The sequence below is a fragment of the Protopterus annectens genome, chromosome 15.part0, assembly GCF_019279795.1.
Source record: "Protopterus annectens isolate FY-2018-M chromosome 15.part0, PAN1.0, whole genome shotgun sequence".
NCBI classification, from domain to species: domain Eukaryota; kingdom Metazoa; phylum Chordata; order Ceratodontiformes; family Protopteridae; genus Protopterus; species Protopterus annectens.
Window position 1 is genome coordinate 466733386 of NC_056749.1, and position 25432 is coordinate 466758817.

General features: G+C 42.3%; 1 protein-coding gene across 1 annotated transcript in view; it reads right to left on the bottom strand.

Moving 5' to 3' along the window:
• Positions 1-25432, bottom strand: part of NXT2 (nuclear transport factor 2 like export factor 2) — an 89343-nt gene that overhangs the window by 10690 nt on the left and 53221 nt on the right. The window contains exon 3 of the mRNA XM_044057283.1: positions 15337-15481. Within this exon, the coding sequence (XP_043913218.1) occupies positions 15337-15481 (145 nt within the window). The remainder of the gene's footprint in view (positions 1-15336; positions 15482-25432) is intronic.

The window sequence follows — 25432 nt, forward strand, 5'->3', positions numbered from 1 at the left end:
GACATACACTTTTCATGACTCCAATCCGATCAAAACCTTTGGACGTCTGCATCCTCACGATCTCTCCCCATCTTGTAATGGATTGAGCAGTTTGCTAGACTTATAATAGGACTTTAGCGAACAACTCATTTTCATAAGTTGAGCTGTCACTGCTTTGCTGTTCTTAGCACAGGGAACCAACAGATTGCTACTTATTGGAAGTGTGGTTCTGGTTTGTCTCAACAAAAGCCATTGTGTAGGGGAACCACAATGTTTATCATGAGGAACATTTCTGAGATTCAGGAGATTTAGAAAAACATCGCTATTGCCTCATTTCGACTTCTCCAATAACCATTTTGTACTTTGAACTACACGTTTTGCCAAACCATTTGACTGTGGGTACTCAGGGCTACTTGCATCATGAATAAAGTCCTACTCTTCAACAAATCTTGAATTGCTGGCTTGTAAACTGTGTACCATTGTCAGAAACAACTTTGTGAAGATTACCATGGACTGCAAAATTTCGCTTCAAATTAGTAATGACAATACTGGACACTAGATTGGGAAGCTAAGCACTTTTCGCTTTCAGACACATGCTTACCACGACAAATACAACAGTTGACTATGAGACTAGGTGAGGGCACATGCCATGAGTTTGCTGACTCACCTTTGCGCATACTCTGGAATTTGCTAGAAAAGTGCTGCATACCATCAACATTAGCAACAATTAGCACTAGAAGATACTGGAAGCATGCATTTCTCATTTGTAAGCATATTTGGGTGCTTTTCTGTGAGCTCATGTAGTTGACAAACCCCAATGGCCTTATTCAAAGTCAAATCACTGCCTTGACACAAAATCTTTCTCACAGCATCATCTTTAATACCACACACAAGTCTTTCTTAGCAACTCATCCCTTAAAATCACCAAAATCTGCGCATTTTAGCCTTGTTTCTCAAGTCCGTAATACATGCTGAAAAGGTTTCTCTAGGCTTTTGATCCTTTGTGTAAAATAAGTGCCTTTCCATTGTAATATTAGCACTTGAATTTGCTTATTTGTGATCAGCACTTGTTCAGAACTTGTAAGCACTAAACCTACAAATTACTACAGCACCCAACCTTCCTCATTTCCTAGAGGAAAACAGTTTTGGTACTTACTTTCCCCACTTGCTTAGAGAAAAACAGTTCTTGTACTCACTTTCCTCACTTATCTAGAGGAAAATAGTTTTTACTCAGGCATGTCCAAGGGTCAGCTCCCAGTGTTCTCTCCTGTCTATCTGATGAATCTGGGCATCTTGGGGCAATGTAGAAAGTGCCTCATGTACACAGACAACCCTCTCCTCCTACCACCCAACACTACAACCTGTGAGAGATGCACTTATCTAGCCAAACTGGAGGTAAAGCTCTCCAATCAAGACTGAACTTGACAGTCAAGAGAAGGTAAACACTTGCACCACACCACACTCACAGTGTCACCAAATCTACACAACCAAAATCCACACATAGAAACACAAAAACAAACATTCGCGGAAGATCTTAATAATAATCTGCTCAAGCAACAGAGACCTCTAAAGCAGAAATGCAAGCAACATCCACCCCCCAACACAACCCAAATAACACATAGCCCGCAGACTCAGTGTGCCACTCAACCACAGCCAATAAGTCAAAACAACGTACCAAACACACTAGTCATAGGTGACTATTGTCAGGCACACTGATGTCCTACTCACCAGGCTAAACAAGGAGAAGTTTACTGTCAGCTGCCCGTCGGGTGCCAGGATCCGCCACATAACCCACCCACTCAGGTCACTCCACAACAAGTACAAATATGACTCTGTCATGGTCCATGTTGGTGTGAACGACCGGAAATGCATCTCTCTGGACTACATGAAGAGAGACATGGAAGAGATCTCCAATCTTGCAGCCCAGGCAAGTATGACCCTAGCCCTGAGTAGCATTCTGCCATCACCCAGAATGATGCCGCAATACAAGGACAAAATGATTGACTTCAACAACTGGCTAAGCTTCTGGTGCCATTCTAAACGGATCCAGTATCTGTCTGCCTGGGATGACATGGTCGACAGACCACGATGCTTTGCCGAAGATGGCCTGCATCTGTCACCCCTGGGATTCCGGATACTGGCCAAGGTTCTTGCCGCCCCTATAATGCCTTTTTTTGGGCAAGGTTCAAATGGCAAATTCACCACCGTAACAGGAACAAGCAAGCAAAAACGGAGGGTGATGCTACTCAATGTTAGAAGTTTAAATATCAAAATGCACTCACTCGACGCACTCCTTAAAATGGAGAACATTGATATCTGTGCAGTGACTGAGACCTGGTTCAAGGCTCCAGAGAGCACCCCTGCACTACCAAGCTATAACTCGTACCACACTTTTCGGCCATGTAACCTTGACCGGAACACCAAAGGCGGAGGTGTGTCCATATTCATTAAGGATATCCACACCTCCAGGCTAGTTGCTCAGCATAATGCAGCCAAGGTTATCCAAGTGCAACTAACTCTGGGCAAAACTACAATCCAAATTGTAGCTTGCTACAGATCACCCACCATGCTCCAGGATTCCCACTCCTCTTTTCTTGATGTACTGGAAAATATTGGGGTTCAAACAAACACCCGAATAATGGGCGATTTCAACTACCCCACCATTAACTTGGAAAACTACTCCTGTACCAGCTCAACACTTTCTGGAATTCATAAACTCCAATGCCCTGGATCAACTTATCCACACCCCCACCAGGGGCAACAATATCCTAGATCTAGTCATTACCAACATGAGTGACCACTGTTCCACACCTGAAGTCAATGCCTCATTGGTCCGATCCGACCATAAGCTAATTACCTTAGATATCCACATCCTGCCCCCACCCACCATTAAGGAAACCATGGTAAAAAATTTCTCCAAATCCAACTTCATGCTTATTAAGATAGAAGTGGTGAACTTCATGACACCCATGCAGATGGACAATACAGTTACGATTACTGAATCCTATACAATTGCACTTTATAAGCACTTACATGAGTGCATGGATCGCGCTATTCCAAACAGAACCAAGACGCTATCCTCCAAAAAAAGGAAGCTAATCTGGTGGTCCCCTGCCATAAACAAACTGTACAACAGAAGGAAGAAACTGTTGCAAAAAGAGAGTAAAATCCCACGAGTGGAGGAGCTCCCTGGTCAGCCTCAGTAAGAAGCTGCGATCCCTGATAAAATCCTCCAAAGCTAGTTATGAAAAGCAAAATCACCACGGATTCTAAAGACAGCCACAAAGCAGTCTATAGCTATGTCAAGAATCTCAATGGCAACACTCAGATCTGCTCCGAGTTACAGCACAATGGCACTAAATATACAGACCCAACTGATATTGCCAACATCCTGGCAGATGGGCTCTTTAGGGGGTGAGAGGGGGGTAAGTTAGCACTGAACCTATCTCTATACCAGAAGAATGCAAAGTTCCTGTAATCATGGCTGCACAGGTAAAAGCTACACTCTCCAAAGCCAAGAACACAGCATCCATGGGACCAGACAACATCCCAGGCTGCGTTCTACATGAACTACAGAACAAACTGGCACCCCACCAAAGTACCATGTTCAATCATAGCCTCACCTCAGGCTTTGTGCCTGCTGAATGGCACACAGCAATGGTTATCCCACTCCACAAGGGGGGAGCCACCACGGACCCCGGGAACTACCGCCCCATTAGCCTGACGAGCCTGGTCTGCAAGGCCATGGAACGTATCATCGTGGAACTTATAAACAAAGACATTGGTAATCTCCAAACTCTGGACCCCCCCCAGTTCGGGTTTGTAAAAGGCAGATCATGTCTCCTAAACCTGATAGACTTCTTTGAAACAGTCACCAAAGCCGTAGACGAGGGTAAAGTGGTTCACACAGCCTATCTAGATCTTGCCAAGGCTTTCAACACCATCCCCCACTCTGGGATTATAGATAAACTCACTAAACTAGGTATAAATCCCTATGTCACAAGATGGGTTGCCAACTGGCTCACTGACAGAACCCAAACTGTGAAAGTAGCAGACTCCAAATCAGACTTCATACCAGTGACAAGTGGAGAGTTCAGTCCTGGGTCCTCTCCTGTGTTATCTACTTCTCCGAAATACAGGCTAACACAGAAGATCTTTGGCTAACGAAGTTTGCAGATGACTGCAAACTAGGAGCCAAGCCATAATCAAAACTCCCAACGATGTGGACATCTTACAAAAGGGTCTCACTGAGACAGATGCCTGGTGAGAAAGCCATGGCTTCAAGCTCAATGCCAAAAACTGCACAGTCATCCCCTTTGGTAAAAACTCTGTACCCATAAACTACAACATAGGCGGTAGTATACATAACACCGAAAGTGTGAAGAGACCTTGGGACAGGTGGACAGTAGTCTCTCCTTTGATAATCACATCGCCACAGTAGTCAGAAAATCCTTCTACGTGGCACACCTCATCACAAAAGGTTTCTCATCCAGAAAAAAAAAAAAAAAAAAAAAAAAAAAAAAAAGAGGTCATTGTTCCCCTCTACTCATCACTCATTAGACCCATTATAGAGTACAACACCCCTTTTGGTATGTACCTCACAAGACATCTACAACAACTGGAAAGGCTGTAGAAATACCTCACAAAGAGGATTACCGGCCTCAAACTGATGCCCTACTCAGACAGTCTAAAAAACTCCAGCTTTACTCCGTTGCATATCACCTACTCGGAGGAGATCTCTGCCTAACATACAAAGCTATGTCAAACCCAGAGCTGCTGGACATGCTCCACTTAAAGAAATCCCAATCCCCCCGAGCTACACGCTCTAGGGACCTAAACCTTGTCACCACAATAAACAGAACATGTCGGAGGGATAGATTCCTGTCCCAGCGACTTCCCATACTCGAATAAACTACCTATCTATATCAAACAAAGCTCCTCATTAGCACTCAAGAAAACTCTTGATGATTGGATGGGAAATAGGAAATTCACCTCAGGGATCACCTCTGTGGCTCTGCTCAACAGTGGCACAGGAAAATTATTTTATTGGGTGGCAAAAGTGAGGGTAACTTTTTGGCTGGGCTTGTATAGGCCCCCGGGACGATATCCTAGTACCTACCTATGAACATTCATATGGGAGTTGCACATTTCTCTAAATTTACATTTTAAGCAATTATATGAACATGCACACACCAGGTACTGGTAATAAAAATTCAAATGCACAAACTCTTTGAAATACTGTACTTTGTGAAATATGCTTTGAAATGGCTGTATTGTCCAAAATAACAACTGCACTGTAATACCGCACAAACTTGTGAACACTTTGTATACTTCAGATAACTCAAACAGATTTAATGCGAAAAAGTAGCAGACAGGAAAAAAAAAAAATCTGGTTGTTTCCTTATTTTTATACATTTTATGCAATTCGGACATTTCAAACATTTTCTTAACTATATCAAATATTTTTATCAATAGGTCGCAGTTTCGGACATTTTAACTAGAAATTTGTTTGGAGCGTTCCGAGCGCCTCCTCTATATTCTTCGAGTAAGAAATCATTTAAGGAAGTTTTAGTACCTGGAATTCATTTCTGACCTGTTTTGCGAGTTGTACGTGCAGTAGGATGATCCATTCCTCTACATTCCTCCAACATTAACGGAGTGACTCTTGGTCTTGATTCTGGATCCCACTTTTGACACCAGGTCGCTCGTCCTATGTTATGACTCAAGACGAACAGGCAGGGTAGTTTGTTTATGTTTTATTATACAGAAACACATCAGAATGGCTAGCAGCAACATAAAATATAAACAAACTAATTAACCGACAGACCATTACATACATGCTTACATCTCAACAGCTCTCTACCACAAATGGCAGTCTGGATCGCAAGTGGTCAGTATTTATACATCTGTGCAAGCCCATGGAAAGCTTCTTAAAGGTATACATACATTCTGATCTACAAATGTGACATAAAAGAACTTAAGAGGGAAATGATGAAGGATCAACAAATGCAAATAAAACTTAGAAATATTTTAGAAGACTAAAATTAATACTGAAAACAACGTTGTCATCTAGGAACAAAGTCCAAGCTACAAACCAATTTGCTCTTCCTGTTCTAACAGACAGTTTTGGAGTTATCGACTGGCTTCAAAAGGTGCTGGATCAGTTGGACAGAAAAACAAGAAGGATCCTTCATGCTTATCAAAAGATTTATACAAATCAGTGTATACCAAGACTATATATTCCCTGTTCTAAAGGAGGTATAGGCCTCCTCGAAATTGATTACATGTATAGATCTGCAATCATAGGACTGCATATACATCTGCTGATCTCACACGATCCAAATGTAGTGAGTTTTAAAATATGAGGAGAATAAATTTAAAAGGACTTCCCTGCTTAGTTTAGCAGAAGCATATCAGTGTCAAGCATAAATGGAAATCAAACAAAGTAGTACATAAAAATCAGGCAGTAACTGAATGTTCCAAAAAAACAAAAGAAATAATATAAGGTGAAGGATCAGATGAGAAGGAAAGAATGTGAAAAATGAAAAAATATATAGTTTCAAGTATAGAAAACTCTTGGAACAACCTCATGCTGATCAGGACCAAATGCAAGAATAATTAAGCAGAGCTGACTTTAAACCAGCAGACGAAAGGTTAATACTGGTGGCCAAGATAGTGGATTACTTACACACTGGCTTATAAAGTCCACTGAACATGTGGGAGAAACAGGAAAATGTAGGTTTTGTGAAACAGAACTGCAAACAGGCACACATCTTGTTGCTCTGGTTGTGGTCTACTAATGACAGAAGGACTGTATACGGAAAGGCATAATAATGTGGCAAGACTGTTGCACTGGGGATTGTGCAAACATAATACCGAAGTAGCCGAAAAACACTGGAAATAAGAGCCACAAAGCATTATAGAAAGTGATTAAGTTTGTATCACGTGGGATCACCCATTACCAATAGTTCAAAAAATAAATGTGAGGAAACCAGATACAGTAGTCCAAGAAAAGACGACAAAAGTAGAAGTGATCATTGAAACTGCTACACCCAGTGACTACAGCGTCTTACATACAGAGAGTTGCACACAGTCATAAAATACCAGGATTTGCAGGCAGAGACGACAGCAATGTGGAAGGAGGACACCCCGACAGTTCCAACAGTAGCAGGAGCAATGGATCTTATAAAAAAAGATTTTACAATCATACTTGGATAGGTTGTAGATAAATGTAACTGTGTGTGAACTGTAGAGAGAGTCATTACAGGGCATATTGTGGGTGCTGCGAAGAGCATTTCCGGCAAATACCAAAAACTGAAACAATACTAATTTCATGAACTTTAATCATACTTTGACTAAGGAATGGGGTCCATTTCCATCATGGTATTAGAAACCCAAAAGACTTGGAGAAATTAATAAAATGAAGATAGTCTACATTAGATATCCATAACAATTCCGCCTAAAGAAACACATCTAAACTCCCCTGCATCTAGCATGAACTTGCACCATTTCACACAACCAATTAATAGACTCGCACATCATAGGAAGATATCAAGTCTTATTAGACTGGTTCCTAGTATGAAAACCTAGTAAATTCACCACCACAGGTACAATGTCAGACCCTCTCAGTGAATATCTTCCAATCTATACAACCAGACATCTCAAACATCTACTTAAACAGCACATTTATAAAACAACCTAAGTTTAACCCAGAAATATTCATTACTGCCTTATCTATTAACTGGAATGTACAAAAAAAAAATCCTCCTGTTAAGATGACTTTGTAAATGAATTCCTTTCCTAAATATCCTGAATTGCCTTGCACCTCTTAGAAGGAAGAGACAGTTGCAATTTGGCAATGTAAAGAGAGTGGGCTGCTAATGCAGGATAGGAAGAAAGTGGAAAGAATGGCAAAAATATAAAACATCACACTATCTCAAACTTCAGAATGCTCTGCAACTGTACAAAAAAAAATCAAACAAATGAATACAAAAAAAACTATAAACATTCAGAACAAAGCTAAACAACCATAAAAAAATCTGGTCAACCATTAAAAAATCTTGTATCTCAGCCAGAAATTAAATTTTTACCCTGCTCCCAATAACTAACCACTTGAAACTGCAAGAAAATTCGACCCTTACTTCAGATAGTATAGCGTCCTTAACCAAGAATTCCAAACATCTAATACCAACACCACCAACAGCCAAATATCATCATATCCACTTTCACCTGCAAAACTGTGTCCACTTCCTACATAAAACTACTCAAACTCAAATCCGCTGATCTCCCAAGCAAGTACCTTAAAAAGTAGTCAGCATTGGCTATCCTTAGGTTTGTAGGTGTGTACTAGGCCCTGGAGCCTTTACAAGCCTAGCCCATAGGATTACCCTGGCATCGTGCCACCTGACCTTAGTTTCTAGTGCCTCTGTCGAGTAAAGCCACTGGAGTGATCCCTGGGGTGAATGTTCTATTTCCCATCCACTCATCAAGATTTCTCTTGAAGAGGGCCAGTGAGGTGCTCTGCTCAACATGTATGGGAAGTCTATTCCATTGCATGTGCAGTCTATGGGGAGTCTACTCCATAGCATGTGCAGTCTCTGGGTTATGATCCTGTCCCTCCATGACGTTCTGTTGATTGTGGTAATAAGGTTGAGGTCTCTGGAGTGTGTAGTGTGGAGGGATTGGGATTTCTTTAGATGTAGCATTTCTAACAGAGCTGGGTCAGACATGGCTTTATAGGTCAAGCAGAGATCGCCTCTATGTAGGCGATATGAGACAGAGAATAGTTGAGTTTGAGTCTGTCCATATAGGACAAAGTGTTTAATGCCTAGTATCCTCTGAGAGGTACTTCTGTGGTCTCTCCAGTTCTTGCAGGTGTCTAGTGAGGTACATGCCAAATGGGGAATTGTACTCAATGATTGGCCTAATGAGGGAAGAGTAGAGGGAGACAATGACCTATTTCTTCCTGGATGCAAAACCCTTAGTAATGAGATGTGCCACATAGAAGGACTTTGACCACAGTGGTAGTGTGGTGGTCAAAAGAAATATTGCTGTCAGCCTGTGTTCCCAGTTCTCTTATAATGCCTTCTGTGTTCAGTGGACTACCATTGATGTGGCAGTACATGGGAACTCTTTTTCCCAAAGGAGAGGATGACATTTTTTGGCATGTTTCTGACACCAGTCACTTGTCTCAGTGAGTCCTTTCTGTAGGATGTCATCATCACTTGGGGAGTTAATAATGGCTCCCAACTTGCAATGGTCTGTGAACTTTGTCAGCCAGAGTACCTTCGTGTTGGACTGGACTTCTGTTTGATACCAAACAGGAGAGGACCCAGGACTGATCCCTGTGGAACTCCACTTGTGACTGGTCTGCAGTCTGAATTGGCGTCAGCTACTTTCACACTGTGGGTTCTGTGAGCCAATTTGCAACCCACCTAGTGATACAGGGGTTGATACCTAGCTTAGTGAGTTTTTCTATGACTCCTGAGTGGGGAATGGTATCAAAGGCCTTGGCCAGATCAAGATAGGCTGTATGAACCACCCTGCCTTCACCCACAGCTCTGGTGACTAACTCAAAGAAGTCGACCAAGTTGAGCAGGCATGATCTACCCTTCACAAAACCAAACTGTGTGGGATCCAGAGTTTGGAGATTCCCTGCATCCTTGTTTATTAGGTCCATTATGATGCGTTCCATAGCTTTGCATATCAGACTTGTCAGGCTAATGGGGCAATAGTGCCCAGGGTCTGAAGTCGCTCCTCCCTTGTGGAGAGGGATGACTGTAGCAGCGTGCCATTCGGTAGGGACAAAGCCAGAGGTGAGGCTGTGACTGAACAGAGCACACAGGTGAGGTGCCAGTTCAATCTGTAGTTCATGTAGAACACAGCCAGGGATATTGTCAGGTCCCACAGAAGCTGTATTATTGGCCTTGGACAGTGTTGTTTTAACCTGTACAGCAGTAATACTGGGTGCCTGGCAATCTACTGGTATAGTGATTGGTCCTTTGGTGGGGGGAGGGGTAAAGTTGGCACTGACTTTGTCAGCCAGTACATTGGCAATATCTGTTGGCTCAGTATAGGAGGTACCATTGTGCAGTAGCTCAGAGCAAATCTGGGTATTGTCGTGGAGGTTCTTTTAATAACTATAGAAGGTCTTGTTGTCTTTACTATTTGCTGCAATTCTGTTTTCATAGCTAGCTTTAGAGAATCTGATGAGGGATCTCAACTTTTTGTTGAGGCTGATAAGGGAGTTTTCCCAGCTTTGGGACTTCACCTGATTCCGCATCAGTTTCATCCTTCTGTTGTAGAGTTTGTTTATGGCAGGGGACCACCAGATTGGCTTCCTTTTTTTTGAAGGAGAGCATCTTGGTTTTATTGGGTTCCTATCAGGTAGTCGAACTTTTACAAGTTCGAACTACATATGGTTGAGACCATTTGCTCAAATTTGTAAAAGTTTGAGTGCCTGAATGGAAATCTCCATATGCGGAGGTTTCCATTCACTTCAATGTAGTGCGATCTTGGAGTTGGTATATTTAAGTAGAGGGGGGGTGTGAGGGGCACAGCCCCCCACATGGGGGGTGCAAGGGGGCTTGCCCCCCTGCTTACAACACTATTATTTTGTCAGTTTTTTGTTAGTTTTTTTTTTTTTTTACGTAGTCGAAGTTCTGTAACTTCAAACATAATGGTTTGACCATTAGGTGTTCGGAGTAATGGAACTTCGACCATCTGACATAGACCCAGCTCTATTCGGTATGGCAAGAGCCATGCATTTGTGTACGTGTTCGTACAGTGCATTGGTGTATGATTCGGCGGTCTTGCAACTATTCTCCATTTCCATGGGTGCCATGAAGTTAGCCACCTCTGTTCTTAGGAGCCCCAAAGTTGGCTTTGGAGAAGTTTGTCATGGTGGTTATCTTTGCAGGGGGGGGGGGGGTGCATTTCCAAGATGATTAGTTTGTGGTTGGATCTAACCAGAGCAGAGTTGACTATTGGTGCAGAGCAACGGTCGCTCATGTTACTAATGACCAGTTCAAGGATATTGCTACCTGTAGTGGGGGGTAAGAACGAGCTGGTCCAGGGCATTGGAATTAATGAATTCAAGGAATCGTTGGGCAATTGTATTGGTACAAGAGTAGTTTTCCCAGTTAGTGGAGAGGTAGTTGAAGTGCCCCAGTAGGTTGGACCCTAATATTCTCCAGGGTGCTTAGGAACGTGGAGCGAGTGCCTTGGGACATGGCTGGGGACGTATAACAGGCTACGACCTGAATCACTGTCTTACCCAATGTTAGCTGCACCTGAAGTATCTCTGATGCATTATGTTGCGCTACCAGTCTGGAGATGTGTGCATCCTTTATGAACATGGAAACACCACTGCCTTTGGAGCTTCAGTCCAAGTTCTGGGGCCGAAAGGTGTGGAATGACTTATAGCTTGGTAGTACAGGGTTTTTTTTTGCTGCTTTAAACCAGGTCTCTGTTAAAGCACAAATGCCGATGTTCTCCATTTTAAGGAGTGCTTTGAGTGACTGCATTTTGAAATTTAGACTTCTAGCACTGAGCAGCATGACCCTCAGATTGCATTTGTTTGTAGCTGTAACGGTGGTAATTTGGTCTTTGGAATACTGCCTAAAAAAGGCACTATAGGGGTGGCAAGAGCCTTGGCCAGTATCTGGAAGCCCAGGGGTGACAGATGCAGGCCACCTTTGGCAAAGCATCGAGGTCTGTTAATCATGTCATCCCAGACAGACAGATACTGGATCCCCTTAGAATGACACCAGAAACTTAGCCAGTTGTTGAAATCCATCATTTTCTGCTTGTACTGTGGCATCATTCTGGGTGATGGTATGATGCTGCTCAGGGCTAGGGTCGCACCCGCCTGGGCTACATAATCCAAGAGCTCCTCCACATCTCTTTTTGTGTAGTCCAGGGAAGTACATTTCAGGTCATTCACACCCACATGTACAATGAGAGAGTCATATTTGTACCTGTTGTTGAGGGACCCGAGTGCATGCGTTATTTGGCGGATCCTGGCGCCCGACAGGCAGCTGACTGTTACTTTCTCCTTACTCAACCTAGTGAGTGGGACATCAGTGTGCCGGGCATGCTGTTTGCCTTAGGGGCTTTGGTTGAGTGGCACACTGTTTAGGAGAGATGGGTCTCGTGATTAGTGCTGTGGTGGTAGAGTGCATTTCTGCCTTGGAGGTCTCTGCTGTTTGGGTAGATTTTTATTGAGAGCCTCCGCCAAGGTGGGTGTGTGGTTTGTGTTTTTATGTGAGGGCAATGCTGGTGTGTGTGTTCTGGTGAAAATCTGGCTCCGTTTTTTTTGCTCAACCCCAAGATATACTACGTGAGCAAGTACCTATTTATACCATACACCTCCTTACCCGCCCCCTTCTTCATTCCCTTCCTAACTGCTCTCCCTTGACTCTCTTTCTAAATATGCCATTGCCCTTTTTTTCTCACTTCATATTTCAATTCCTGTTTGTATTGTACTAACTTACCTTTAATTTATCTAAACTGGCTCAAATTTCTTTAAATATTACTTGGTCCATTTATTTAAAACTGTAGATGTTCTGAATTACTTCTGAAGACTGCAAAATTATTGTTCTTAAAACGTTTTTGTAATACTTTGGAGCTCTTCTCTCGGCCTCCTCACATACGCAGTCGTATTTTCCCGGGAATCAAATGCCAATATATAAATAAAATAAAATAGCTATATTACCAGGCAGGGCAAAGACATAAATGAGCACTTTGCTCAAAAGTGCTTTTTTGTAACCTCACACAATCAAACAATAACTTTAACCACCAAAAATTATGACATAAAAAAAGGATAATTTGAATTTCAACATACACTATACTTCTCCCAGTTTAATTTTTCCAAGTGTTATAGAGCTTCTTACATTATAATGGAAATGGACTTCATTACTAAGTCGGGGTTTGATTAGAGTTCATGAAATTAGACTTCATTACTAAGTCGGGGTTTGATTAGAGTTCATGAAATTAGTATTGTTTCAATCTTTTATGCAAGCCAAAAAGACTGCTTTTCTCAATACCCATAATGTGGCCAGAATTCAAAATATAGTTACTGAATCGGAACTTTTACATTCACACAAACTACTGATGAAAGAAAGACAAAACCATTCTGAATGGCAAGAAAGAAGTGAAAATTGTGCATGCCAGTACTGGTTTCAAGAGGGCTCATAACAGTGCAAGCAAGCACAGGTGTGCACAATATCATTGACGGATGAATTCTGGCCAGATACCCTGTGCTACAGAGCAGAGCAAACTTTTTTTATGAGGATATAAATTGGATTAATTTACTAACACCAGCATGAGCACTCTATTTCAAGGACAAGTCCAGCCATAAATAATGCAATAACCCTTCAGGACTTTCTCACAATAGACCCAAGCTCAGCTCAATGTGTACTCAACGCTAAGAACTCTGTTACAAGATGAAAAAAGGTACATTTAGTAAAAGGTACCTAGCATACTTTCAGTAATACTAGTCGCCTCTCAAAATAAGCATCTTATCATATGCATTTACTATTCACTGAATTGACAGACTCTATAAAGTAAGGCACTTCAAACCATAAGCATGTGTGAATGCAAAACTAAACTTTTCAGGAAAATAACGAAAGCATTAAAATGATTAGCGTCAAGGCCAGCATTACTGAGTATACCAGACGTCTAACCTTAAATATATACTTTTGTGCAGGCACATCTAAATCTATACTGTTTGTACTAAATGAGTATCAAGAACAGCACATAGATACAACAAATCTTGGAACATTCTTTACATTTGCAGCTTGGACTGCACCATGCACAAAATGGTGCTTTTCATGTTGGGAAGCAAACAAAAATAATTTATACCTTACCATTTTCAGATTTTCAGGAATTGGCATAGTGGTTAAGGTGTTTACCTCTCAGACAAGAGGTACAAACTTAACAGGGGAAACTGGCTTGGCTCAACATAGTGCACAAGGACTGCTAGCCTAATACTTGCCTACGAACCTATGAATGCCTAGTGTCCCCAAACAGAAGGCAACAGACTGGGTGCAGATGCAAACATCCTCATCAGTTCTTTCTTCAAAGGTGATAAACTAGCTACTGTTACTCTGTAACTCTCCCTCAAACATATCAAATATGTATTAAATTCAATCCTTTAGGACAAACGCAGAATAAAGTTATACTCTTTGTGAAGTGGTGTCCCCAACTATCCAGAAAGAGGGAGATATCAGTAGAAAGTCTCCAATAAATTCTGCACCCTACACCTCCAAGGCAGACAGACGCACGCACTAACCTTAGTTTGTAACCTTCTTCACTTAAACTGTTACATACCTGCACACAAGTATATTTAATACACACAAAGTTAGTAAAATGACTGCATCACAATATATGTGCTAGAAGCGCCATATTACAGTCAGATCTACCTTTGGTGTCTTGTAGAATCCATATCCCTTTCTAAAAGCATCAGTCTGACAGTTTAGGTCCTTACAGCATTAGAAATGTCCTGGAAAGACCTCAGCAGAGAGGGTAATACACACTATCATTCACCACTTGTCAGCTGAACTTATCTTTGGCTTTTGTGAGAAGGAATCCTAGTTATTTCTATGGCAGGAATGTTGTTTTACAGTTACCTAGGATAACATTTTAAAAGCCATTATAGTATTTGTACAGACAAATGCATCATGCATCACAAATACCGGAATATGCATGTGTACAAGACTGTGAGAAAAATCCCACTCAAACTAGGATCAAAACAAGCTTAATAAAAAGAAAGAACATGGTGTGTAAAGCAGTCCACCTTAACACTCTTCTGTGAAGTGCAAAAGCAAATCATCTTCAAAGTAATTGTGAGGCTTAAGCAACACAACAGGACATCAAGCTTCAAGGTCATCATCAGGCTTAACCCACACAACAGGGCATGATGAACTCAAGATCTAGCTGCCTACTCAGATGACACACTTGTAGGGTTTAGGTCTACAAAGGGCAAAAATGATTTACTGCAGTAAGAGAATGTTGCTTTAATTTTATATAAATAAAAAAATTCAACTGGCATATAATGGAGAGACACCAATCCTTAACAGCTACTTTACTGTTTGGTGACAATGTGAATAAAACGACCAAGGCTGCCTTTAAAGAGATTACAAAACTGCAGTTAAACACACCAAGTCACGGCCATACAGAATATGAACATGTAATGACCCTTGGGTCATGTTAAATGCAATACATTAAAATAGAGCATCTGCATCAATAGATGCAGTGGATTCAGTGACAGCACTGTATCGCTTACCACAAAGAACTGGCTCTGCACATATACAGTCAATAAATAAAAAACTGTGAAAAATATAAAAACATCCATACCATGAACTGGTTGGCAATCTAACATAGTCACTGTGAATTCGCTAGCAGGCAGTGATTCAAGAAACTCTGCTAGGGCTTTCTGTCCAGATACTGCATTACCATTCCAAATTAAACTAGCAGTGTCCATGTACAGCTTAGGTAACACCTACAAAAGCAGATAAAAATAAAAATCTGTAAGCAAATAGTCGAAAACAAGTCAAGTGTGACATTCACTATAATGCCAAATCTTCAAAGGATTCTTTTGCAACATGTTCACACATTGCTGAAGTCTGCGGTAGTGTTGGTTAAAAACCAACACCAGCTAAACACATCACTGTTCTTATAGACTATAAAATGGAGGGCACATCTAAAGGATACCACTCACTTTCTTCTGTCTGCATCACTCAAATCCATGCATCTGTCTGAATGCACTTTACCCTTGTACAAAATACATACACAAGGTCACAAAGATTCAGCGTTATTCAACCCAAGTGTCAATACGCAGCAACTACAGTTGTTTTAATGGTGTCTGTGATGTAAACTGTTTTCAACTAAAGTGGGATCATTTTGTATGTTTTCCATTTATATAAATGTAAGACTGCCTTTGTCATGTGTGAAAATTTAATAAAATTGTTTGGAAAGAAAAAAAGTGTTTTAATACACCAAGAGTTGAGAGAAAATATGCCCTTAAGAACTGTGTTAAGTACCTCAACTTTTGTACGTGTAAATAAGTGAGCTTTCATATATTGAAAAAAAAATACATTTATATTTATAGTCTAGGACACAGACATTTCTTTCAAGTGCATTATACCAGTACATTACGTCGGACATCTTACAAAAAACATTTGTACCTCATCATATGGCATCTCTTGAAGGAGAAAGACCGCATGAGACACAGTCGCATCAAGTAAACAAATCGGAGGAAGGCAGGAAAAACAAAGTAATCAATTCTAACATAGAAGGACAGTGAGAGGAACAGTACAGAAGAGGCAAGTCAGACATGTTAGAAGGACAAAGATTCAGAACAGCAAGGATAACCAAAGGATAAGCAAGTAGAAGCAAGAGCAGAAAGGAATGTGCCACTATAGACTGAAGAAATGGTGTGTCGAGACCCAGAATAGACCACGAAACTTCACAATATTTATTAAACATTAAGCATTTTCACCCAGGAATCTCACAAGCTTCATCAGAACAAATTAAAATTACAAAATACACCCGTTTTTAAATGCATTGTTCAGCGTTTTCTTTTTTGTTTTATTTCTTCTAGTGAGGAAATTTAATCAAATGGCCAAAGGACATTATAACTGTAACAGCAAAGGGGTGGTATATATTGCCACATGTGAAAAATGCCCCAGTTTTTCCATAGGCAAGACCGAGAGACCTATAAGAAGACGTACATATAAAGATTTATATTGTATGTCATGGCAGAAAGACAATGCCTTGTATAGACACCAAAGAGAGTGTGAGGGTAATAAATTTAAATTTTATATAATAGAACAGGTCACACAGGATTTAAGGGGAGGACCCTGGGAGGCCAAACACGAGTATAAAAAATTATTCTGTCAGCGAAAACTCGACGCAACAAAGAACCCAGTTTTAACTGAACACTCCAGTATTAGTGTTCTTAGACTAAGGGCAGCTAAATTATTGAGTGACCTTTTTATTTATGATACTCTTCTTGGTCAGTATTTTAAATAAATTCAACAGGAGGTTTTTAAACTAATAATATTCTTTTAATATTTTTTTTCATACAATAACATGTGAATTATCTAGTTTTAAATTCAACGCTTCACTGATTTTAAAAGTGAGTACACTGGTTTGTTTATATGTATTGAAATGTTTTCAGATTAAGAAGGGTTAAAAATGGGCATACTCATTTATTAAATGTTCGGTTTGATTGGCTTTAACTCTGACCAATGTATTTAAAAATAGGTGTATTTTGGAATTTTAATTTGTTCTGATGAAGCTTGGGAGATTCCTGGGTGAAGGTGCTTAATGTTTAATAAATATATTGTGAAGTTTCGTGGTCTCTTGTTCTGGGTATCTACACAGCATTTCTTCATAGTCTACGAGTCTATTGCGTTTTTTGTCACTAAACTGTATTCAAATAGCTAAAAACAGAAAAGAAATTATGAGAAAAACTGGGTGAATCAGAAGTGAGGAAGTGAGATGGGCCAATGCTTTAGGTAAGATTAGGGAAATATGATTCAGAGACCAGTGGGGCAGAGGTGGGTGCAGACCTTGCCAGTGGACCAGGATGCTAGAATTTGAGGTTGTTCAACTAAGCAGAATGACAGAGGAGCTCAGACCATGGTGCTTCAGTTGCATACAGATAGGGAAATAACAGAGTTAGGCAGATGCAGTGCAAGACAGAAGGAAAACTGTCCTTCACCACTATGAAAATTAGAAATAGCCACCAACTGAACCTTGATGGTGGATTACCTGCAACCAGAATAAAACATGCCAGCTAAGAAATACAGTACGGCATATAGGGGAGCTTTAAACAGGTCTAGATCTTTAGTAACAGCCAATAAGGAAAAGCTTTTCCATTTGCTAGAGTATACGTTTCTGAGAACATGAAAGAATGCGAACAACTCTCTTGCAAACCTTGGGATCTTTGGCCATCATTGGAATTGAGGAAACTAGGTAGTTAGCTTGAGGGCTTTAGGTTCTGGCAAGGCTGGCCCAACGAGTGAGAAATCAGATCTAGAATCAAGTCCAGTACCCAGGGCAGATGATTTAGAGGAGTCCATAGAAAGGGGAACCGTATTTGCCCTGGCCAGAAGGGAGCAAGGAGACTCACCATCAGGAGGCAAGGAGGACAAACATGCAGAACAGCATCTCTCGGTGCTTGTCAGTGTGGAGGAACCAAGGTAAAATAGCTGCTGCATGAGGGTGTTGAGAGGAATAGCAAAGAGGTTGCTGCAAGGCTGGGCTCAGTATCTGAAGATCTGAGCTGCCAATGAAGGCTTGAGGGACCACTCATAGGGTATTAAAATGCTCTGCAAAGATGTTGGACTTCCTGGGAATGTACGTTGCTAAAAGAAACCATTGTGAGGACATCGCCCATTGACAAATGCGCATACCCTTTTGACACACAGAGTAGGACCAAGTTCCCCTTGTCTCTTCATATACCAAACCACAGACATATTTTGTGTTTTGATAGCTATCACACCCTTGGGGAGAGGATCTTAAAAAGGTTTGCAATGCAAGCAGGCCCACTCACACCTCCAAGATGTTGATGTGAAGTAGGCTTCTGAAAGAGACCAGGTACAATGGATATCTTCCCTTCAAAATGCCCCCCCCCCCACCCCAGGAGGGGAACATCTGTGGTTAACCATGGGTGTTGGCTGAGGAAAACAAAACAACCTACAACAACATGACTGGAGGTCAGCCACCACACAATGTGTTGTTGACATATATACAACTTTCAGGCAAACCAGGAAATTCACTGGGTGTGCTGTCAAAGCCCACTGGACGAAAGTACAGTTTTGTACCTACCATAAATGTAGATGTTCGAAGATCCACATTGCTGCAGTCATAACCTGTGGGTAGTTCGCTGTCCTCGGTCGGCCCGAATACCAAAGTGTTAGGCTGGCGTCGGTCATGGTCGCTTAGATCTGACGTCAGTACGCTGTGGTACTAAAGCGCATGACCGATGTCATATCCTCAGTCTTTCTTGCCCCAGATGTCAGAAGGCCCTAAAAAGAAAGGCCATAGCCAAAAAAATAGGAAAACATCCAACCACCCATGTACAAACCATATCTACAACCCAAACCACACAACCACCCCAAACTACAGTGGGGAAGAAGGGAGGGAAAATTGGACTGCAGCAATGTGGATCTTCGAACATCTACATTTATGGTAGGTACAAAACTGTACTATGTTCTTCATCTCACATTGCTGCAGTCATAACCTGTGGGTAGAATCCCAAAGCAAAGGTAAAGGGAGGATGGCAAAATGATAAAACATTGGGAGCTGCTAACATGCCCTGCAAAACTGCAGTGGCAAACCCAGCCCTAGATTTTGAATAAAGAGGGAGATGATAATGTTTAGAAAAAGTGCGCACTGAACTCCAAGTAGCTGCCTCCAAAATATCTTTAGTAGCTACACCCCTCAAAAAAGCAGTAGAAGTGGCAGTAGCCCTAGTGGAATGAGGCCTGATTCCAGCCGGAATCTCCTTACCATGATGAGAATAACAAAAAGCAATACAATGACCAATCCACTTAGAAATAGTTTGTTTAGAAACAGGTTTCCCCTGAGAACCCAAAGCAAAAGAAAAACTGTTGAGACTGTCTGAACCCTTTAGTTCTGCTCAAATAATACCGCAACTGCCTGTGAATATCCAAAGAGTGCAAAATCTTTTCCCCTTTATTTTGGGGATCAGCATAAAAAGTAGGCAAATGAATAGACTGGTTCAAGGCCACATTTGAGACCACTTTAGGCATGAAAGTAGGGTTAGTACGCAAAGAGACCCTATCCTTATGAAATATTAGGAAGGGTTCAACTGCCATTAGAGCCTGTAATTCAGATACCCTTCTAGCAGACGTAATGGCCAACAAAAAAGCTGTCTTCCAAGACAAAAACTTCAACTCAGCTGTAGCTGCAGGTTCAAAAGGAGATAAAGTGAGTTCCTCCAACACAAAATTGAGATCCCAGGAAGGAGTAGGAGCTCTACGTGGGGGTCTTATGTTCTTTGCCCCTCTAAGAAATTGCTTGAACAAAGGATGAGAGAATAAAGGTGGGTCACAGTCATAGTGAGCAGAAATGGCTGCAGCATGAACTTTTACAGAGGAGAAAGACAAACCTTTGTCTAGTAACTCTGTAAGATACTGAAGTGAAACACTCAAATTAGGTACTGAAATATCAAAGCACTTTGCTTTGCTCCAAAGAAAAAATCTCCTCCATTTATCAGCATAAACCTTCCTTGTACTAGGCCGTCTGGCCTCCAAAATAACATTCAAAACTTGTTGAGGAAGCTGCGACCCTCCAGGGTCTAGAACAGAATATGCCAGGCCGTCAGATGCAGGGACTGTATCCTGACATTGAGGAAATGATTGCCTGCCTGGGACAAAAGGTGTGGACTTGATGGCAAAGGCCAAGGAGGCTCCTGTACTAAACTCCACAGAAGAGGGTACCAGTGCTGACGTGGCCAATCTGGAGCTATAAGGATCATGGAGGGTTTGTCCCGTCTGACCTTCAAGAGCACCTTGGGAAGAAGAGGCAGAGGAGGAAAGGCATAGACGTGAAGATTGTTCCAACTGAATGATAGAGCATCCACTTTCCAAGCTTTTGGATGAAACATCTTTGTGCAAAACTTTGGCAGCTGGAAATTTAGTGGAGAAGCGAACAGATCTATGTCTGGAGTCCCCCAAATCACTGTCAACTGTCGAAATACATGAGGATCCAGTTTCCACTCGTGGGGATCCACCATCTGTCTGCTCAAAACATCCGCTAAGGAGTTCTGTGCTCCTGGCAGAAACCTTGCCTGAAGAGTGAGGTGTAAACGGAGAGCAGTTTCTCACAAAATCATAGCTTGCCTGCAAAGTGGGTACGAATGGGTTCCCCCTTGCTTGTTGATGTACCACATGACAGTTGTGTTGTCTGTTTGAATCAACACTTGTCCTGGGTGAAGTAGATCCTTGAAGGCCATCAATGCAAATTGGACTGCTAACATCTCCTTCATGTTGATATGCAAATGTTGAAGTCTGGCAGGCCACATGTCTTGAACCCATTTTCCATTGAGGTGTGCTCCCCAAGCCTTGTCCGAGGCATCTGTCGTTAAGATCTGACTCGCCTCTGGTCGGGTCACAGAGAGTCCCTTGTTTAGGTGACATTCCTGAGCCCACCACAAAAATTCCTTTTGAATGCAAGGTATTATCTGAATGACAGTGTCCAAATCGTGGCAGTGTTGAGTCCATACACTCTTGAGATACCATTGTAACTTCCTCATATGCAGTTTGGCATTGGGAAGCACCAGAATACAAGATGCCATGAACCCCAAGGCTTGAAGGACTGTCCTTGCAGTCAGCCTGGACAGGAGAGACAATTGCTGGAAGTAAAGGGTAAGATTTCTTTGCTTGTCCGGGGTCAAAAACGCCATCTGAGAGGCTGTATTCAGTCTCACACCCAGAAAGCACATGTCCTGAGAGGGTACTAGACTGGACTTTATTTCGTTCACAGAATACCCTAGGCACCTTAACACTGCCATAACGTACTGAAGATGGTGAAGTAGCTTGTCTTTGTCTTGAGCAAGAATCAGGCAATCGTCCAAATAAGGATAAATCTGTATTCCTCTTAACCTTAAGAAGGCTATCACCGGAGCCAGAACCTTTGTGAACACCCTGGGCGCAATAGATAAGCCAAAGGGCAATGCAGAGAGAACTGATAATGTAAAGTCCCAGCCCGAAAACGCAGGAATCTCCTGCAGCTTGGCCTGATAGGAATATGAAGATAAGCCTCCTTGAGATCCAGAGTTACCATCCAGTGATCTTTGCCTAGCATAGGTAGAAGTTGTTGCAAAGTCAACATTTTGAATTTTGGAATGTCCAGGTATGTGTTGAGAATAGACAAATCCAGAATTGGCCTCCAAGTGTCTCCTTTCTTTGGTACAAGAAACAGGCGAGAATAAAATCCTAGGCCCACCTCTGATGGAGGAACCTGCTGGATAGCTCCCATTTGAAGAAGTAAAGAAATCTGTTTGTGAGCCTCTGCCTTTTGCTGAGGAGGAACGTCTGGCATGCCTTTGAAAGGGGGAAATGTGTGGAAATAAAACTTGTAGCCTCGGTTTATAATGTCCAACACCCATTTGTCCTGGGTGACTAAAAGCCAATTTTGCCTGAAAAGTGCCAACTTTCCTCCCAGAGGAGCTGCCAGACAGGAAGGATCTGGCAGCTGAAGATGCAGGTCATTGGGTCTGTTTACGAAAGGACTGGCCCCTGCCCTCACCTGTAGACTGTGCAGGGGAACTCCACGTCCTAGGCCTAAAAGAACCCTGTGCATGAGCTCTACCCCTACCACGTCTAGATCTGCCCCTAGACTGTAAATCAGAAGGGTAAGCCCATCCCTTAGAAGGCCAATTTCTGCTAAACTTAGGGGGCTGCACCTGTAAAAAATCTTTAACAGTCTGCATAGACTTAGCTTTGTCCTCCATTTTCTTCAAGACTGACTCCACAGGAGAACCAAACAAAACTTCAGACTGAAGGGGAGCATCCAAAATTCGAGCTTTAACATGCTCTGACAAGTTCTGATCCTTAAGCCACGCGTGCCTACAAATAACAGATCCAGTGGCAGCCACCCTGGAAGAGGCCTGCAAAGCATCAAAACCACACTGCAAAGAATGCTTACCCACCTGATCAGAGGCATGAACCAAATCCTGTAATTCTTTACACTCTATGCCCTCTGCTAAAGCATCCACCTTAGACTTCAATTGACTAAGAAGAAAATTCTGGTACTTCAGCATATGAAACTGGCAATTTAAAGCCCTCATTGCAAGAGTGGAAGAGGTATACACTTTTTTACCCCACCTATCCAGAGCTCTAGAGTCCTTATCCATGGGAACTGGATTCTTTACAACAGAAGCCCTGACACCCTTAGGTCCCTGGCTAATGGTTTCTGGGTCAGCCCTAGGGCTCTTATACAACTATTTATGAGCCTCTGGCACCCTGTAATACCTGTCTGGCTTAACCGGGGCAGGAGGCAAAGAGTCTGGATTAAGGGAAGCCTCAGAGAAAACATCCTGTACAACATCTAAAACCGGAGGTATAGCTAAGGGCCTATGTTGTGGTAAAAACAAGAATTCCCTAAGCCTCTTTCAGGAATCTGAGAAATCCTGACCTTCCCATTTGAAATGCTCCCTCATAGAATGCAGGGTTTCTGAAAAAGAAAAATCCTCAGGAGGGGAAGCAGAGGGACTAGAATCCTCTGCGTCAGAATCAGAATAAGGGGAAAAATCCTGAATGTCTTCAGCCGAAGACTCTGAATAATCTGAAGAATGTTCCAATCCTTCCACCTCTGGCTCCACCCTAGGCCTCTTATCTGGAGGGGGCATAGAACCTCTAATCAAGGTAATTAAATCTTCTGCTATTTTAAGCATGTGTTTTTTAGGCACAGAACCTGCAGAACTAGGACTGACGCCAGAGGAAGACAAACCAGGCCTAGCCTTTGAAGGTACCTTAGAGACAGAGGGAGAAGGCCTAACCACCTTATGCAAGGAAGGGAGTACAGCAACCTGAGAGGCCCCCTCGGCCTGACCCGACTCCTGAGAGGCCACATCTTGCAAAACTAAAGGTTCCCCCTGAGACTCAACTGAAACCTCGGCTGGATCCACAGACTCCACCGTGGTTTCTAAAGAACCGGCGTCCAGAACGGACGACTCATCCTGCTTGGATTTCAAAGATTTCTCTTTACAATATGCCGTCGGATCCTCCGACGCCCGCTACTGCGAAGAAGCGTAATTACACCGCTTACCGAAGACAAGCCTAGCACAATCTAACCTACGTTTAATGGTGCGCTTATTAAATTTAGCACAAAAGCGACACCCGACTACGTCGTGCTCAGGCCCCAAACAAGGAATACAAAGAGAGTGGTAATCCCTATGAGGTATCTGTTTCCCACAAGAAATACAATTATTCACTTTTTCTGACATCCGGATTTAACTGAGGCAAGAAAAGACAAAAATATTCCCCAACGGGGTACTTAGCCCAACTTGGTCTTCGGTCTGAAACTCAGAATACGAAAATTTCAGGACGCCGAACGGCACTTGCAAACGCTGCTTCTGCTTCGGACCATGCGGCAAGAAAGACTGAGGATATGACGTCGGTCATGCGCTTTAGTACCACAGCGTACTGACGTCAGATCTAAGCGACCATGACCGACGCCAGCCTAACACTTTGGTATTCGGGCCGACCGAGGACAGCGGACTACCCACAGGTTATGACTGCAGCAATGTGAGATGAAGAACATCAATGTCCACTGTAGAACCCTCATGAAAAATCTGGAACCAAGTGTATGACTGTGGCTACAAGATCTAAAAGGTGAAGCAAAAACTGGAGGCCTTTAAAAGGGTTAGAACCTGACTTTCTTGTATTCATATCAAACGCATTTGTGCAACAGGAAGCCTGCCAATGTGACTGGTGGTGTCCAAATGCATCAGATGAACTCAAGAATATGAACAGACTCTAGACAGAATAGCTGTGAACGTTTGGAAATCCTAAGGAAAAGCACCAATGGAGCAAGAAGTGCCTTGCTTAAATCAACTATGATCTTGGAAGTCACTGTGAAGAACCAGTCATCCAGATATGGAAAGACATGAAATTTGTGAAGTCAGAGCCAGGCTGCTCCCACTGCTATGCATATGGAGAACATCCAGGCAGCTGGAGTGATACCAAAGAGCAGGGCTCAAAATAAAAAAAAAAAAAAATGGCTCCCATCCTGAAGTGTAGGAATCTTCCAGAATGCCTTGCTCTCTAGTAGACATCTTTGAGATCCACTGGGCACACCTAGTCTTCCTTCCTGAGAAGAGGTAATAAGGACTGCAATGTGACCATCCAAAATTTGGTATGCTTGAAATAAAGATATAGCTTGCTTAGGTCCAGGACGGGCTTTAAGTACTCGTTTTCCTTTGGCATAAAAAGAGTCTTGAGCATATCCCGGATCCTTTCTGGTTTGGTGCGATATCCTGGATGGCTTGCTTTGACAATAGCTTGTTGATTTTGGCTGCTGCTTTCCTTTGCTGATCAGGTGAAATCCATCTTAAATTTGGGTAGGATAAAAAAGGGAATGGAGTAACCTCTGGAAACATAACACCAATGCCTCTGAAGTAATGGCCTTTCAAGATTCTGGGTGAAGAGATACAACTTCCCCCCCAACTGCCCCCAGAGTGCAGCAGTTAGGCAAATGCTCAGAAATCTTGAAAAGGCTTACCAGATAAAGAACCTTTGAAGCCTTGGTTCTGTAGACCACTCCTGCCTTGTGGGTGTGGTCCACTGCAGTTTCCTCCCCTGCTCTAGGGGGTAACAGACGCCTTCATCTGCAGCATTCTGTGAAAACTGCTGTGACTTGTGGAAGACCATTTTGTTGCCACTTCACCGATTCCTGGATAATGTTCTCTGTCGGG